Source organism: Syngnathus floridae, chromosome 15 (genome assembly GCF_059516105.1).
Source record: "Syngnathus floridae isolate MCC-2025c chromosome 15, RoL_Sflo_1.0, whole genome shotgun sequence".
Taxonomy (NCBI): Eukaryota; Metazoa; Chordata; class Actinopteri; order Syngnathiformes; family Syngnathidae; genus Syngnathus; species Syngnathus floridae.
Genome location: NC_142427.1, coordinates 7,148,374 through 7,165,506, shown reverse-complemented (window position 1 = coordinate 7,165,506; position 17,133 = coordinate 7,148,374). Strand labels below are relative to the sequence as shown.

Below are 17,133 nucleotides of genomic sequence, written 5' to 3'. Positions count from 1 at the left end.
TGTGGCCTGTTATTCATCAAATAATAATATTTATATAATAATAATATATCATACCTATACATATTTGGTTAGTTTGCATGTATTTGTGATGCATTTATATGTTTTCATTATCTCATTTGTTCATTCATTAATTTTTTTCTGATAACATTTTTTTTACATATTTTTAGATGCATTAATTTGAAACATGCATTTATTGATTCAGTCATTCATTACTTTATTTCCACATTTCACATTGATGGAATTTATTTTTCTATATATTTATTCTATACGTATTTATTTATCTGTTCTTTGTTTATTTTTCCATTTATTTAAGTTCTGATTTTAGAATTATTTATTGTCTCACAATGTTTTTTCTTTTATTTCAGACCTGAATCAGGCACGCCAAGGTGCCATTTTTGTGTGGAAACACATCAGGCCTGCTCATCTTTGGCGGAGGTCCTGTGCAGAGCACTTAATCCAAAGCAAAATGGCAAACAAATGAGTATTTTTTTATCTAACATTTGATTTTCTACAAACAAATTCACTGTATTTGTCTTCTCATTGTCATTGTTGAAGTTATCCTGCAACGCAGATCTTTGAAGACGCGCTGGCACCAGATGACTCGGCAAGACCACAAACATGGCCGTGGAACGAGGGACAACAAGCGAACCACCCGACGTGCGTTTAATTGATACGATGTGCTCCCGACGACAGCTGCGGCGCACTCGCAATTTGACCAAGCACATTCCGTTGGATTTATTTGATTGTTTCCCAAGCCGTTTCTGCCTTCTTCTTTATTCAAGCAGCCAAACATTCTTTTGCGGAACACTCAGATTTTTCACAACACATGCCAGCCATCACCAAAACACACACAAACAATGCATTTGCCAGCAGAGGGATAAATGACATTTATGTCATCGTAACCCGTCGGTGTTGTGGCGCTATAACCCTTGGTTACAGCAAACACAAACCTAAACAGTTACTCGCTGCTTCCTCTTTAATCCTGATTTTTACGCCTACAGAAAGATGTCGGTTTATTCTAGGCCACGAATTTGTCACTTCACGCTCCGCTTTGGCTTTTTGATGCTACTTTTCAATCAGAAGTGTTGGGTGCGGTATCCTTCAAAGAAATAACTTCCCACGTTACTTCTAAAGAAAGGAAAAAAGAAAAAGTGGCGCTAAATGAAAAGCCTGGGCTCACAGCTTGCAGCCGCAGCTGCCGGCATTGTTGCCCGCCAGGCTCGCCTGGCCGAAGAACAGACGAGAGAGAACGCGAGGCGACCGAGCGGGTCCGCGCGGCAGGTAACCGACTTGAAACAGCTGCAATTACCACTAAACACCTTTTCCAAACACCATCTGACTCCACAAGGTAATCTGTTTATCCGTAGTTTTTGGGTGTCTGTTTTTTTCTCAGATGTCTCCATCCAAGCATCCTGGATGAATAAGCTGCGGGCGGCTTGATGGTGCGCCTCGCTTTAATGAAGATCACACATTGTCTGAGAGCCACCCCGGGCTATTGATCCTCAATCAAAGTAAGAATCAAAAAGAAAAACATGTCAAGCCTAGAAAAGCTGCATGCCACTTACACAATTTTCAATTATCCCCTTGGCTGTGTTTACATTGCACTGCACTCTAACATTTAAGCCATTCCCCCTTCATTCAGTATGTTTTTAGCTTTTTTTTTTTTTTGGTTCACTCTTCTGTAATCATAGCTTGGTTTCAACAAAACAGCCCCCTGTGTGTTAAAATGTCAAGCAGAATAGTGGCCCTGATGCTAATGATTGCCATTTATCGAAGGAGTACCTCAGGGAGCCGTTCTAGAGCCATCCACAAGTAATTTAAGGAAAGGTAAGTTGACGACTATTTATCAAAAGAATAGTTGCGATCTTGACGTTTTGTGTTTGTTACAGTTGCCGCTTGACGCCAGCCAGAAGGAAGCTGGCGAGAGAAAGGGAAGCGATGCGCTAACGGATTAGCTGCCAGCCCAGCAGCCGTTCTGCGGCGAGCCGGCCTGGGAAGACTGCGAGGTGATTACTCTGCACTTTACCATCGCTCCACTGCTTTTGCACTTTTCCCTGTGATCGGCACACCAACGTGCTAAATGTGTTTCTTGGAGCACCAGTTGGGCAAATTGCAAGTCGGAGCCGGTCGAGAGCGAGCGTATATACTGAAATAACAAAAAGTTCAAAGGGAATACACAGAAGACGACTCAGTGAGTTCTGCTCATTCCGCTCCACTGGCATCCTTCTCGTTGTGTGTAGCAGGAGGTGAAGCTACTTAGGAATGTTGCCTTGGTTGTTTTAATGTACAATTTCCCACAAAATTCTGATCAAAATGATTTGGTACATGGCCAAATTTTAGAACTTGAACTAATTGAACTCTCCAGATGACACATTCTCTCCCTTTAGCTGTGTTTTTTCAGCGCATTCCTTCAGCCTCCATCTCACCTTGCAGGCCTTTACGGACTCATTACAGCGATGCCAGATTAATGCCGGTACGCAGGCGAGCGGCGCACTAAACGGAGTCTATCTGCGGGGGCTTTTTGCCCCTTCCAATGTGTCCGCGCAATCTCCCGTGCAGGGGAAGAGGCTATTAGGCGATGGACGGGCGGGCGGGCTCTTCGAGAAAAGGATGGAGCGAATCAAAGCCGGGGAAATTGAACACAGGTAGACAAATACGCTCACACTAGAGCCAAATAGAGGAGCTTTGAAGATCACTTCATCTGTTTTTTTTTCTTTTCCTTTTTTAACAAGCCAGCATGTGAGACTTCACATCTTATTACGGAGAAAAGTGAAGCGTTAAAATGCATTCCAATGATGGGTGAATGGGTCTTTTCCACAATGCAAAGCAATTTATAATATATGAAGTGGTTAAAGTTACTTTAGAATGAATAAATGTTTTAATGTATTATGCATATTCTTGGATTAGAAAATGTTATTTTCTATCTTGATCAGATAGAAAAAGGCAGGAAATTCCTTTCCTAATGTCTGTAAATGATTGTCTTGAAAGCATCCAGTCTCCCTAAGTAAAGCAAGTGGCTGTTGTGGACTCTGAGTCTTGAAGGTGCGGCGAAAGTCCTTGGCGTGTCCCAAAGACCTTATCAGATCCACTTTCCATCTGATAGCAATAATGAATGTGGCTCCCCAAATCCCCAATGTCCGCAAAAGGAGACGCTCAAAATACGGTAAAAGCACGAGCTCAATTGGCAGTGCCAAAACTCACTTTTGCTATCTTAAATAAGATCCCAAAATTGTGTGTGTGGAGGGGGGGGTGTACCGCCCCCTTCTGTACTGTGCCACTGGCCATTTCTATTCAAGCGTACAGTGAAATGCTTGCGGGGTCAATGCGTGCCACGTCCAATTTCACCGGACATGGGAGAACATTGATCTCCTATCAGCGGCTGGTAAGGATGTCCCACCTTGCACTTCCGGCGGCCACCTTGAAATGAAGAAGTCAACGGGCGGCCGCCGACCAATAAGACCCTTGGCTCAACGCGGACGTTTCACCCATTAACGTCATTGCACGTTTCTTGTGGATTGTCTGAACCGATTTGAAATTTAAATTTCATCGTGAGTAACACCTAGTGAAAAAAAGTTGAGGATTTATTTGGCCAATCAGATTTGAGCAGATTTGGGGAAATGTCCTCAAGCTCAGGGTTTTGATTTTTGTCTTTGAGCGCAAGCACATGCCTTGGACTAAAAAAAAAAAAAGCACTTCCAGAACAAAATCCTGCGCAGGTCAGGTCAGAGGTGAGGGTCAGGGGTCGAAGAGGCGGGGCCTCACTGCCCCCGTGCCCCCCCCCTCAGACCAGAGGTTTACACAAGTGTAAAAAGAGTCCATTCAGTGTGGCTGGCTTTCACAAAGGTCCACTGTGTGGGGGCCAGGACACCCCCACTGCAAAGCTCCGGCAACCCCCCACACATACACAAACCTCCTCCATACACATGCCTGCACATAATGGGGTGGACGGGGGGGGGACTGTTTTTTGGTCAACACTCAGCAACATGGAGATGTTAACCGCAAATGCTTGATGGCCCTGATTTAATGCACAATTTCATCTTTGCTTGAGTCCTCAGTTGACCTTTGTAGCAGAAAGTATGAACTGTGGCGCCACATAAGATGCAATTCATTCCATGATTTTTTTTTTTTTAAATATTGGCAGGCAAATGTAACATTTATTGCTGCCTTATATTGAGCAATAATAAGAAATTTGGGGGGACTGTGTCATGATTCAACTAACTTTTTTCTGCAGTTCAAAAGTGAAGCAAATCAGCTCCCTCGTTCAACGTAAAATATGTGTGTGTGTAGAAATTTGCATTGGAGTCACGTAAGGCGCCAATCATGAGCTCTAATTCCTCAATCTGACACTTAATGTTCTTTGTGTCTAATCTGACACAAGCCCCCAAACTTTCTCCAGTTGCTGTCTGGCTAACTCCTTGTTATTATATCAAAGTGTGCCCATGATCTGGTTCTTCTTCTTCTTTTTTTTTCTTTAATAATTTCACCCTCCCTCATCTTCCTTCTTCCCCCCTCGGTAAAACGGCGGATTATAAACAGATTAAGGGAGTGCCTTTTTCTTTATCCCCGGCTAAGCCTGCGCAGCACGCAGCTCAAAGGTAATGAAGCACTCTGTGATCCGTGCCCGGATGAATCTAAAGATTCCCAGAGCACAACTGTAAGGCAGTCTGACGGAAATTGGATTTTTACCAAAGCACCCCCCTTCCCCCTCCGCTTCAAACCCAGTCAGCCTGTCAAAGGTGGCTCAAGAACCTGTTGACTGAAACATTGGCGAAAATGCAGCATTTTTTTCTTTTGGGCCTATTGCATCTCCAGATCAAAGGTGAGGGGGCTCACGTCGAGTGACGGTCTGCAGGCCGCACCTTCCTCGCTCAGATAGAGCCCACGCGGCGGCGGCGTCTATCAGCCGCTGGAGTGTCGATGTGCGTCTGAGATAGCCAACCCATTTAAGTCATCATCTTGTCTACACGTAGTTCCGCTTGGGCCGATCGAAAGAAAGGCTCCCGTCGGAGAACCGGGTCAGCAAGAGAATTGTCAAATGTGAGTGTGACATTTCCTGCTTCCAGTTAAGGAAACATCTTGGCCCAGGTCATCCGAGACGGAACAGGAAGAGGAAATGGACAGAGGTCTCCATCGCAATGTTGTGCCACAGGCCCCCAGCGAGCCCAAGGCAAGGCAAAGTGTGTCTCCAGCACACAATGGGATCTCCAACTCCAAGGTGACTTTGCTGTGTGGCCTCACCCACATTTCCCACCAATCTTCCAACTTTTCCTCCCACTCCCAAAAAAATATCAAAACAAACCTCCCCCAAATTTTAATAACGCGAGATCTCCTAACCTGACGAGATGCGCACGTTCTGTATTGATGATGGAGGGGGCGTGGCTTAGTCGCGCCTTTCACCCGACTGCGTGCGTGCATGACACACACAAGACATACAGACACATGTGGACATGAGACAGCCCCCTAGGTGTCTCACTTTCTCGCCGTTTGCGCTGCTTGGTCTGCAGCCTGACGTCAGCGCCGCCCGCGTTGATTCGCTCCGGCGAGACAAGGGAAGGAGTTAGTGCGTGTTCCCAGAGAAGCACCAGCGCGAGAGAGAGAACCACGGAGCGAGCGGGGCTTTACTATGCTCCACAAGCCCGCCTGCCCCCTCTGTTTGTCCGCCTGCACTCCGGACTCCGTGACACGTTAACTTCAGGTGAGTTCTGCGGCTGACACGCACCGACCGGCGCCACCTTAGCAGCACCGTTCATATTTTTTTTATTCTGATTATTAATAGTCGTCATTTTAAGCCCTTCCACGCACTTTCACGTTCTGGTGCACCTTTCGTGTCCCCGTTCAACCTTGCCGAGTTGTTGACGTGCATGGCATGGAGAACCCGCTACCTTTGGATGAAAGGTTCGCAAAGTTGACCCAATTTCGAAATGGTTAACTTAACCGCAAAAGCACCGGCGACAGGCAGAACGCACCTGGAGGACTTTTGGTGACGTTGTGGCATCATTTATTTTATTTCATTTTTTCATTTAAAGGCGCTTAATTGTATTTTCTTCTTTCGAGACGGCCCGATATCAATTAAAGTAATTGACAGCTGTCGGGAAATTGTTTGGCGTCATGACATCGGTGACCACCTGTGCGCCAAATGAAGCGGACTTTTTTTTTTCTCCCCGGAGCGTGTGTTGGAATACCAAATGCATATTTGTCACACTCACATGATCGCATCGATTTGTTTGGTTGGGCTTAAACGGGGGGGGGGGGTTATCGCGTATGTTCAAATGCAAGTGTTGTGTCTGCGCTGTCTAGACATACGGCGCGCGTCTTTTTTTTTTTTTTTCCTCCCGTCTCTGTGTTATTAATAACATAACGTGCGTGATAAAAGAGCACCATTAAGTGCGCACACGCGCAGGAGCGCAACAAGCGTTTACGGAAGGGTGGCTGGCGTTGGGGTGGTCGTAAATTGGACGCTATTGGCAAAGCTGTAATACAGATAATGTCGCGAATGACCTCCGTTGACTGACTGGGGGGGAGAGAGAGAGAGGGCGAGAGCGAGACTGTGGGTTTTGTCATCGCGTCTCGTCTCCTGTTTCAAATCGATGCCATCCGTGTACAGTAGTACTATTTATTCAATGCTCATTTGTGCAAACAAAAGCTGAGCGCACATAGATTGGGATTCTGTGCACATGATGCCGTGCATGATGCTGTGCACATGATGCAATTAGTGGCGTTTGGAAGAATGGTTGCAGGGCTGTGTCTGACCCCCCCCCCCCCCCCCTCCCCACACACACACACACACACACACACACACACACACACACACACTTTTAAATGCCTGACACTATATACAGTGCAGATGTGATGGGTCACATCACTTGAACGTCACTTCCTATGAACTGTGGGAGCTCCACATGTTGCCCACGTGACTGGTGGCTCATTTTTGGATGTTTTAGTGCCGCAGCATTGTGTGGCGCTTTTCCTCTCTCTTCCCAGCCATTTCTGCCCGCCGCTCCATCTCCCCCCCCCTCCGGGTTTGTGATGGGAATACTGAACGAGACGGCTATTTAATTTCCGAAAAGGCCGCTTTGGCGCTCTTTTGTGAGGCTGCCTGTTTAACCGGTCAGCTAAACGAATGAAGACGTGGGCTTGTTTCTTGTTTTTTTTTTCCTCCCCTCTCTGTCTTCGCATGACATATGTCGGCCTGATTGGTATGCAGGGCGAGCCAGGCAGACTGCTCACAAATTGTCTCTTTTCACAAATCTACAGTCGGTGCCCATGTTCCTTTAGCATCCCCGCGGGGGACGTTCGGATTGAAAAGACCGCAAGGACTTCCTACTTGTCATTCAAAAGTCTTTGATGATGTTTTAGATTTTTAGAAGGACCTTTGTTCCTCGTTGCAGGTTTCATCCGGTCGCTAAAACCACTGCCAAGCGGGGGGAAGGCTAGCCTCATGAGTCGGCCCGGTGGACTTGCATCGACGTCATGGATTTAACAAAGATGGGTACGATCCAGCTGCAGAACCCCAACCACCCCACGGCGCTCCTGCACAAGGCCAACCAGATGCGTCTGGCGGGGACGCTGTGCGACGTGGTCATCATGGTGGACAGCCAGGAGTTCCACGCCCACCGGACGGTGTTGGCCTGCACCAGCAAAATGTTTGAGATCCTCTTCCACCGCAGCAGCCAGCATTACACCCTGGACTTTCTCTCGCCAAAGACCTTCCAACAGATTTTGGACTACGCTTACACTGCCACGCTCCAGGCCAAAGTGGAGGACTTGGACGATTTACTGTACGCGGCGGAGATCCTGGAGATCGAGTATTTGGAGGAGCAATGCCTCAAGATCCTGGAGACCATCCAGTCGTCGGACGAGAACGACGCCGAGGCCGGCGCCAACGACGGCAGCGCCGAGGAGGACGACGAGCGCAAAGGCCAGAACGGGGTCAAGAGCGCCCAAAAGCATTCCATGGAGAGTCTCTACCTGTCGGGTGCCATGTCCGGCATGGTGGACCAGAGTCCCTCGGTCTCCACATCCTTCGGCGTCTCCAACCTGAGCCCCACCAAAGCCGCGGTGGACAGCCTGATGAGCATCGGACAGAGCCTGCTTCAGCAAGGTTTCGGGGGCCAGCACGCCAACGCCCACCACCTGGTGAGCGAGATCAAGACGGAAATGATGCAGGTGGATGCGGGCGGCAACGGCCACGAAAGCGCCGAGTCGGGCGCCTCCAGCAACGGCGAGCGAAGCGGCGAGGAGCGCAATCGAGACGGGCCGGGGACGCCCACCAGGAGCAGCGTGATCACCAGCGCCCGCGAGCTGCACTACGTCCGCGACGACGGCATGGGCGACCCTCAAGCCGACGTGGGCCACATGGGGCTAGAAGCCATGGCCGGGATGGCCGAGAAGCACCTGGCGTCCCTCTACTCGCTCCCGGTCAACCACAAAGGCGAGCACGCCATCATGTCCATGCCCGTCTCCATGGCCTCGGCCCTGCCCATGTCGCCAGCCTTGGCCATGTCAGTGGACTTCAGCGCCTACGGCGGCCTGCTCCCCCAGAGCTTCATCCAGAGAGAGTTCTTCAGCAAGCTGGGCGAGCTGGCAGTGGGCGTGAAACCCGACGGCAGGAGCCAGCACGAACGCTGCAACGTCTGCGGTGCGGAACTTCCCGATAACGACGCCGTGGAGCAGCACAGGTAGGACCGCTTTGTTTCGTTCTCTGCTCTTCTTGCGCTCTTGATAGTTTTCTTGTCTTTCTTGGCCGGAAGTCTGTCGAGTGCTATTTACCGCTGGATCGTTGTTGTAAGCGGCTAGTGGCGTGCTGTCGGCTTGTTTTTGTCCTATCACAAACGAGGGCCGTCCAGGAAATGTACGTTAGACCCTGAGAGCTTCTAAGGAGGTACTCCCGGGACAGTGTAGCGCTAGCGTGACACTGCTGCCGTCTCAAGGTCTGCGGCCATTTGCCATCATTTGATTTTTTTTTTTTTTCTTGCTGTGTCTTTCCTTGTAAGCTCCTCTCAATGTTTGCGCAAATCAATGACAATGCCACAGCGGTTAAAGTTCACTTAAGGATTTGAACTCCATCACCTCACCTCTTGAATGAATTCCCCTCCCCCTGGCTTTCGTGGTATGTCGCTTCACTACTGTTACCGTAGAGAGGAAGAATTTCTTGAAGCAAAAGTTCTGTCGGAGTGAAAGTCAGAGCAACTTTCCGTCACGTCTACCTGTGTTGGCGTTTAGCGACTTTTAAACAAGCTTTCCAAACTACAAATGGAGTCCAGGCGCGTTTAAAGACAGACGGCGGGATGGACGGCGGCGGCGGCGGCCGCCTTGAGAAAAGCTTGCCTGCCTGCCGTGTGGAGCCTTGCTTGTGTTTCAAGAGGAATTTCGTCAATTGCGGCGAGCTGGGAAATCTCGTATCAAAGGAGATTTCCACACAGTTTCGTGCATTGATCTGGCGGCGCCTCTGCCCCGCAGCATACTAATGGCGTCATTTAGACGCACCGTTGAGACAGCCCAAAATCAAAATGTTGCATCACACGCTTGGGGGAAAGTGGGGAGAGGAAAAAAAATAAAAAACCCACACCGACACTCCTCGGTTCCTAGGCAAGATGTTTTATTTCAGGCGAGCGGGAGTCGTGTTGCCTTTGACTAATTACGCATCATTTCCCCGCTGCCACCATGTCGGGGTCACCGCCGCCTCGGCAACAAACTCGCAGAGTTCACTTGGCGCGGGCGGGTCACGTCAAACACCGGCGGGATTGTTTCCAGATGTGGCTGGCGCAGGTCACCGGTGTGAGCTGACGCCGTCCGCCCGTATATTTACAAGTTGAGCCAGAAAGAAGGCGACGTTTCCTGTTGGGATTCAGTTGCCACTCCCTTGCTCATACTCTGCTTTATATCAAACAAATAGCTATTTGGAATTTTAAACACACCTTTTCTGTGAATTTCGCTCTGTGAAAGGAGTCGAGTGAGCCGTTTATTGGGAAAAATAAATGCAAGGAGCTTTGTCATAAGAGAAATTTTGTATTGCTATTGCCGATATGGTCCCCAGTGCGCAACAAGTAGCTTGGTCCCGTCTCGTGCAAATGAGCCGTAATGAGTCTAGCACAGGTGAGAGTTTCCAGAAAGCAATCAGCGCTTGAAATTCCCCAAATACGGCCAGCTAGGCGGGCCACTTTGAGATGAGATGAGGATTTCCTGCTCCTCTCTTTGTGTTTGCTTGTGTTTGTTCTCGCTATTCCTATTATTGCTTATTTGATTCAGCGGCGGTGAAAATAATCACGTTCGCATTAACGGCTGCACTCTCATGCTTTGCTGTTCATTACTTCTCGGCGCCGGCATTGGTGGCGGTGCTCGCTCTTCCGTTTCCTGTCCTTGTGTGGAGGGCGCGCCAATAACCCGCTGCTCCAGGTGTTTAACCAGCGAGCCCGAGGCTCTTATCGGTATCGGCATATCACAGTGGGAGGGGAAGGTGGGGCGGGGGGGACGTAACCCCCTGGTATCCCTCCGAGCGTAGATTGAGTCCAGATAAAGGTTTGCAGTTTGCAGCAGGTGATAATGTTGTATGCACATGCGTGCTCTTCCCGTGCAAGGTGTTTGGTTGCTTTTCACATATATCTTGGCAACAACTGACCAATCACCTCTTCCTGCTTAGTATTTGCTCGCCATTCTATAACCACCTGAGTGGATCGTACGTATGTCTATGAAGGAGCCGTTCAAAATCACACCATGAGTGGCGAGAACCCCCAGGCAAGAGCTGAGGTCCCCTTCGTCCTCCCGATCCGGGGCTGTAAAGGAGCCGCCGGCCGCGTTGACCCGCCGCGAAGCCACGGCCGCTCCCGAGCCAAAACCTCTGGCTGCAGCCCAATTATAGAGCGACTTTAAAAGGCTCCGCTTGAACGGTAAAGATTTACACCGCCATCGCTCTGATCTCAGACCTGTGCTCTTACCCGACTGTCAGGATAGGGAAATGTATCGATTAGAGACTTGACACGAAGGGGAGGGGGCCAGGGGGGGGCTTGCATCTTGTCAAAGCAACAACACACAGGCACTCAAATGTCCGGTTTTCTTTTTTCGGAGTGTGCTCGCCATGTTAATTCCTAGGCGGCGGCAACGGCGGCGGTGATGCTCCTATGGAATCGGAGGATAGCAGGGGGGCTGAGGCAATGATCTAATCGGCAGGCTGATTAGATCACCTCCCTCCTGAGATAAGCGGTGGAAGGAGGCGCTTGCGCAATAAAAGTAAGCAGCTTGACCCGATGCGGCCAGCCGCCACAGACATGGCCTCGGCCGGCGTGGCGGGGGGCTACAACACACAGAGGCCCTCGTCTTTTTGTCTCTGTGGGGGCCTTGCGATCTGCAGGGATGGATAAGGAAAACAAACTGTCCTGGGCCTTGCGCGTGTCCACTTTGGTGTGGTAGAGTCCGGAACGGGAGCTCTAGGGAAGTGCTAATTACAGCGTGTTATCAGGGGACGTGCAAATGCGTTATCGGCCTTAAACGTTCTGATGTCTATCTACTACCCCCCCCCAAAATAAGCTGTCTTGTTTTGGCACCAATCAAAGGAAGCTCGCCGTCTGCATTTAGTAGTGTGTTCTTTTGCTGTTATTCAACTCCCGCAAGACATCTGTATCAAGGTTTTCCACTTTAGAAAACACACGAAAGAATTACAGCCTCCGAGATGAATAGGTTTTACTTAAGAGTTCATAGAACCTTGGACCTGCTCCGCTCCGGGTTCTAATCCCATCGATATCCCATTAGCATCCCCTCTCTGGGTCCCCGCCGCATAAAAGGAAACGTGCCGCCTTCCCCCCCTCTCTGATTCTGTCACTCTGGCAGACCATAGAGAGGATCTCCACAATGAGTAAATGTGGAAGAGCCAGAGGGCTAAACCGAGTGTGCTCACAAATATCCTCTGTGTGTGGAGGAGAGAAAAAAAAAAACAAAAAAACTAGGGAGGGCCCCCAGCCTCCCTGGGAAGTATCAAACCGGAGGCCCGAGCGAGCAGCCTGCAGTGAGAGCTTCTAATTAGCCTCTTTGTTGCTACTTGAATGGCTCGCTAGCGATTGGCAAAAGGGGCCCCAGTGGAGTGATAGCGGCACGCTAAGAAGCTAGTCATAAAAATTAGCCCATTCTCTCCGCCGTCACCTGTTGCAAAAGCGCTCTCAGGTAAGAAAGTGAGGCCAGCTAATCCGCCAGTGGTTTGCGGAGCGGCCGGAAAGCGGCTGGATGCTAAATTAGCCTTTGCCGCTCTGTGCCATCGTAGAGGTCAGGTAGGGGCCTGGAACCAAATCTCAGAGACTTTGTGTAATTCATGACAATAGTAAGAAGGTAGATATCGAAAAGGTCCGTCCTGTCTGTGTATGACGACGACTTGTGGCGAGCATCGGAGCGCTTGCTTTCTCTCTCAGGCCGGCCGGTCCTAAACTAAGCTGTAATCCAGGAGGGATCCGTTGGGTAAATCACAGCCGGAAGCTTAAAACCATAATTGATCGATGTATTTGTCAATGCATAGGTCTTTTTTGTTGTTGTTGCATCGCATATGTAACAATGACGTTGACCTCCTGGAAATATTTGACAAGAATCCGCAAAAACTATAGGGGCGGAGCTAAGATATTGCGAGAATGCAAGATCTTACGTGATCTGAAGCTGCCCCAATTCTGGATGGAGAGAAAATGAAGCTCCCCCCCATCATATGCACAAAGTGTTGCTTGATCGAAACGCAGTACGACCCAACCCTGGTCTTTGGATTAGCGATGAAAAGAGGCCCTTTTGTTTTAGCAACTGCGGCTTAGTTTTGGAAATTGCTTGAATGTGACACTTGATGGGTCCTGTCTCTCACGCTCTCAGCCATCTTCAAGGTCTCCCTTGACCGCTTCCAGATTGTTTTTGTGTTTGTCTGTTTGTCCCTGGGCGAGAATGGGGTAGTAAAAAGGAGGCGGCGGCGGCGGTAGTGTTGGGGGGGTGCAGAAGCCATTCCATTTTGTGGACAGATCGCCCGAGACGGTGGCTTTGGCATGTCATGACTCAAGCAGCATCATTTCTGTCACTGCTGTCTAGCCATCGACCTTACAAATGATGCCGTATACTCGCCACCATATGCCATTAGGCGTGCAGTAAAGCAGGAGCGATGCCCCCCCTCCCCACCCTTTCCCCCAAACCCCGCCACAGTTTTCCGTCACTACTTTCCACCTTTGGGGAAGGAAAAGCAGATTACAGCGTCCGTTCTGGCCGGCTGATGATTCTGTTCCCTTGTTGTCCACCCCCTCCGACGCCGCTTGCGTTTTACAGAGTGCCGCCAGCGGCAGCGGAGGGAGGCTTTGCCTCAGCAGGTGTTTGGGTGCTTATCGGCCACGTCTTGCGGCCCTTATCTCCGGCCCTCAGCTTCCTGCATCCTCTCACTCGCATGCCTCCGAGCGGGGATATATTTCACTTAGCCTCTGACCCGAAACCTCCCTTTCCGTGTCTTTTCGTCTCTCCGCCCGGTGCAGACGCAACCGGTTACCTGTTTTGCACTTTAGTCGTTAGTTTGCAAGACGCGCCCCCCACATTGTTGTGAATCATACCAATGGCTGGGGATCACTCACAAATATCTTGAAAGCATCTTTTTCGACATAATCGGAAAAATAGAGCTCTTCGCAATGATTCTTTGCCAGCGCCAATTCAGAACTGAAGTTATCACTTTGCATTATTCCATGGTGTGTTTATCCCACTTTCGGGCTAAGCGATTGGTCCCGAGCCTTAGCCACGCCTCGACATTCTGGCCTCCCACGTCCCTCGCCGGGGACAAAGGCTAAAGTGTCTTAGGACGAGGTTGCGCTCCCGCTTCGGAGGGGGTTGACCCCCTCAGAGAGCCTAACGGGGAGCCTTCTTTTTTTCCCTTCCTAATCCCCCATTCTGAGCGGGCCCAGTGGGGAAGAGAGCCCGCTGCCTAACGCCCAAAGGGGGCTCTATTGTCAGCATCGGGCTCCGTTACAGTACACCGGACACAAGGCCGGATCTCGTTGGGGTCGACCCTGGACCTGTTTACAGTATGGCTTTTCATTGGCCGGGTGAAACGGGAACACGCCGTAGATGAGAGTCCGGAGGGCTATTTGAAGGGACGACCACTGTTTGTGTTCAGTCAGGCCTCCAGTTTGGGTCAAAGAGCACGGAGGGTTGCAAAGGGGGGTGGGGGGCAGCAGGGGTTACAGACCTGACTTTTGTCTGTGTGTGTATGTGGGGGGGAACGTTGCGGCTTGGTAGCGGAACATCCATACATTGATCATCTAAAGTGCCGAGTGAGTCATTTGAAACCAACCTCACGACAGTTACAGCAGTTTCTCATCACCTAAACAACAAAGAAGAACTTGAATGGACTTGTTTGGCCAACACCTTAATCAGTTCTCCCTCTTCAAAAAGTTCAGTTGAAATTCTGCAACACCCGTTTCTGTATGTATTATCATGGAACGCTCATGTCTAGTTTATTTTCTGACTGAATCTTCTTCTGTGTGCCTGATTACACTACCCATCAAGTAAAACCTGTTGGGGTACAAAGCACAAAAGGCTCTCAGGCTGTTTCGATGAGTTGACACCTAAAGCCATAATTGAACGGCAAGACAACTTGGCTGGGATGTTCCCCGGATTGATTGACAAAACTGGACCCTCTATTGCAGGGATTCCCAAATTACATCATGCGGTTTTGAACGCTATTGCATGTTGAACGGGCTTGTGTGTATCCAAACATTTGGAGGACTAATCTCACTGTAATCTTAGTGTCAACCTACCAGCGTGGCCTAGCGAGTCGCCGGGACTGAGGGGAACCGCCCGCCAAGACGTGCCATAAACACAGCAGCCGGAACACATTTTATTATTTTTACTGGGACAATGACGCTAGGGGTGAGAGGTCAGCAGGCAAGAACTTTACAGATGAAGCAGGCTTCAGTTGTTGGAGGGGGGTGGCCCCCCCCTCCGCCACCCACCTCTCACCTCTATTGTCCAGCCGAAACACAAAGGCGGCTGTCAAAGTGTCCGGTGGGCAGCGCTTTGACCCAACCAGCCAAAAATGTAACATAATCCTGAATGATTATCAAATAAATCTTCTTGCTGCTTAAGCAAGGCGGTGGCATATCTCCTCAGGGACCTGACCCCTTCTGGACCCCCGCAGGTTCGATCGCTACCCTCTGGCCGGCGGTTCAGAACCGACAGCCTTTTGTTATAGCTAGACTGTACTCTGAGACTTCTTTTGTAGTTTTGAGAATAATTGCATTGTGTGCAATACCTTGTGAGAACGCATCTTCGATTTTATCGCATCTGTGAGAACGATAAAGACGCTCTTGTTCTTGTCCTGTGTTTCCAATGCCGATCAGGATTTGCAAGCGAAGTGCAGTCACGGGTGCGGTACACCGTGCAGAGACGCGGCGACCGGCCTGGTCCAAGTGCTCCGGGTAAAGCGGGGGGTGGACATGGTGCAGCTTTCACATGGCCCTGAGGTCCTGACCCCCACCTTTGTTGGCCATATTCAACCCCCCCGTCCGCCCTCTTCTTAGCGAGGCCCGAAAGCCTTTGAGCAGAGCCCTCGACCCCCTGCCGAGCGCGCCCCTTCAGCACATTAATAGTGGCACTGGAACTAATTGCCCAAACTTAGATGTGCTTTAGAACCTCCGATTGCCTCAGCTGCCAGCGCCGACACAAACATATCCACCGCCTCCCGAATCGGTCGCTTTCACAACACTCCACCCCAAACAGAATTAAACTTTCAAAAGAAGAATCGGGTAAAATGACCATCTTGTGCGCCCAAACGGCTGTCGTCCATCGGCGCTCGGTCTTTTCGGCTTTGTGTGGTAGTAAAGCGTCTGCCCTGTCTTTTTCGGAAGGGCGGAGCGCCGCACATGGGATCCCCGCCACCATTCCACCGTGCCAGTAATTGTCCCGATGGCCCATATTTGCCCTAGTTCCCTGCAGCCGTGGGTTCTTGAGACTGTGCATGTGCGGCGTCTAGTGCCAGACTGTGGCACTTCGCACCGTAGTGTCTGCCGTCTACTCGGCTGCCCTGGCTATCGCGCCTGTTCAAAGAGGCAAGAAGGCCTCTAAGGCCGTTTTATGATTTTATTGGCTTGGGAAGAAGCGTTCTTGTCAAGGTGTCAGACCGTTAGCTCCGTTAAGACCGCACAGTCATGTGGTGAAGAGGATTAAGACCTGTACAATGCAATGTGCGTGCCGATTGGGAATACTTGCAATCTGATTTAGGACATTTCTGTGCACGGTTTCCTTTGCGGCCACGATTCCAGTTTTCTGCTCAGTTCTAAAAACAGGTCGCCTGTGATTTCCCACCGCTTACATAAACCTGCGTAAAGCTGCAGGCTGCAGCCGGGGAAAGTCCTTGTAAACGTCTTTCATTGGCACTAAAAGTACTCGGCTAATGACTTTTTTGGTTAATCCGGCGAGGGCGGCGGAGTGCGCGTCGTCGCACGCATGATTCGTTTGCTTATTTGACTTCCCACCAGCGAGAATAATCATGCTAATAAGAACACACTTTACTTTGTTTAGAACTAACACAATTCGTTGCTCTCGTGACCTCGTTTTTGCGTGTTTATTTAAGCTTGCTGGTAAAGTTGTCAGTTAGGTTATGATCACCATTGACCTTGAGGATTTGCATTTCGAATAATCGAGTGCTTTCTGCACCGATAATGACGCAAATACCACACGTCCGGGTTCGAACGGCGCCTCAGGAGGCAGAAATGTGATCCACTCCGCCACCGATCCTGCAGAAAAGGGTTATCCATAAATTAAATCAGCGAATGGGGTGCTGTGTTGAATATAAAATATGAATCGTCAAATTTGAAAATCCTCCATCAAACGTAACACCTCGTTGCACTTGAACCCAAACAAGATGAAGAAATATGACGCAAGGGGGCGGCCCGGCGCAGCAACGCCTTTGTCTGCATAATGTCAGATTAGTTGCGATTCAACTTGTCGGCCATATCAACTTTTTAAGCGCTACGACTGATCGATCAAAGGTTCCCTGTAAACGCAGTCTGAATAAATCCAGACTTCTTTTGTTTTTTCTATTTCTACACATCCACGTTGGCATTGATTCCTAATAATCTCCCCTGAGCATCACGCCGAAGAATAAACTCTCCTAGCGTCAGATAATCCGACAGATGTGCA

The 17,133-nt window shown here is 49.7% G+C and overlaps 1 protein-coding gene across 1 annotated transcript in view; it reads left to right on the top strand.

The window, feature by feature from the left end:
- The first annotated feature begins 5,438 nt into the window (after positions 1–5,438).
- The window catches only part of zbtb16a (zinc finger and BTB domain containing 16a), a 66,355-nt gene continuing 54,660 nt past the window's right edge, over positions 5,439–17,133 (top strand). The window contains exons 1-2 of the mRNA XM_088399009.1: positions 5,439–5,695; positions 7,389–8,678. Coding sequence (XP_088255135.1) covers positions 7,471–8,678 — 1,208 coding nt within the window. The 5' untranslated portion in view covers positions 5,439–5,695; positions 7,389–7,470. The remainder of the gene's footprint in view (positions 5,696–7,388; positions 8,679–17,133) is intronic.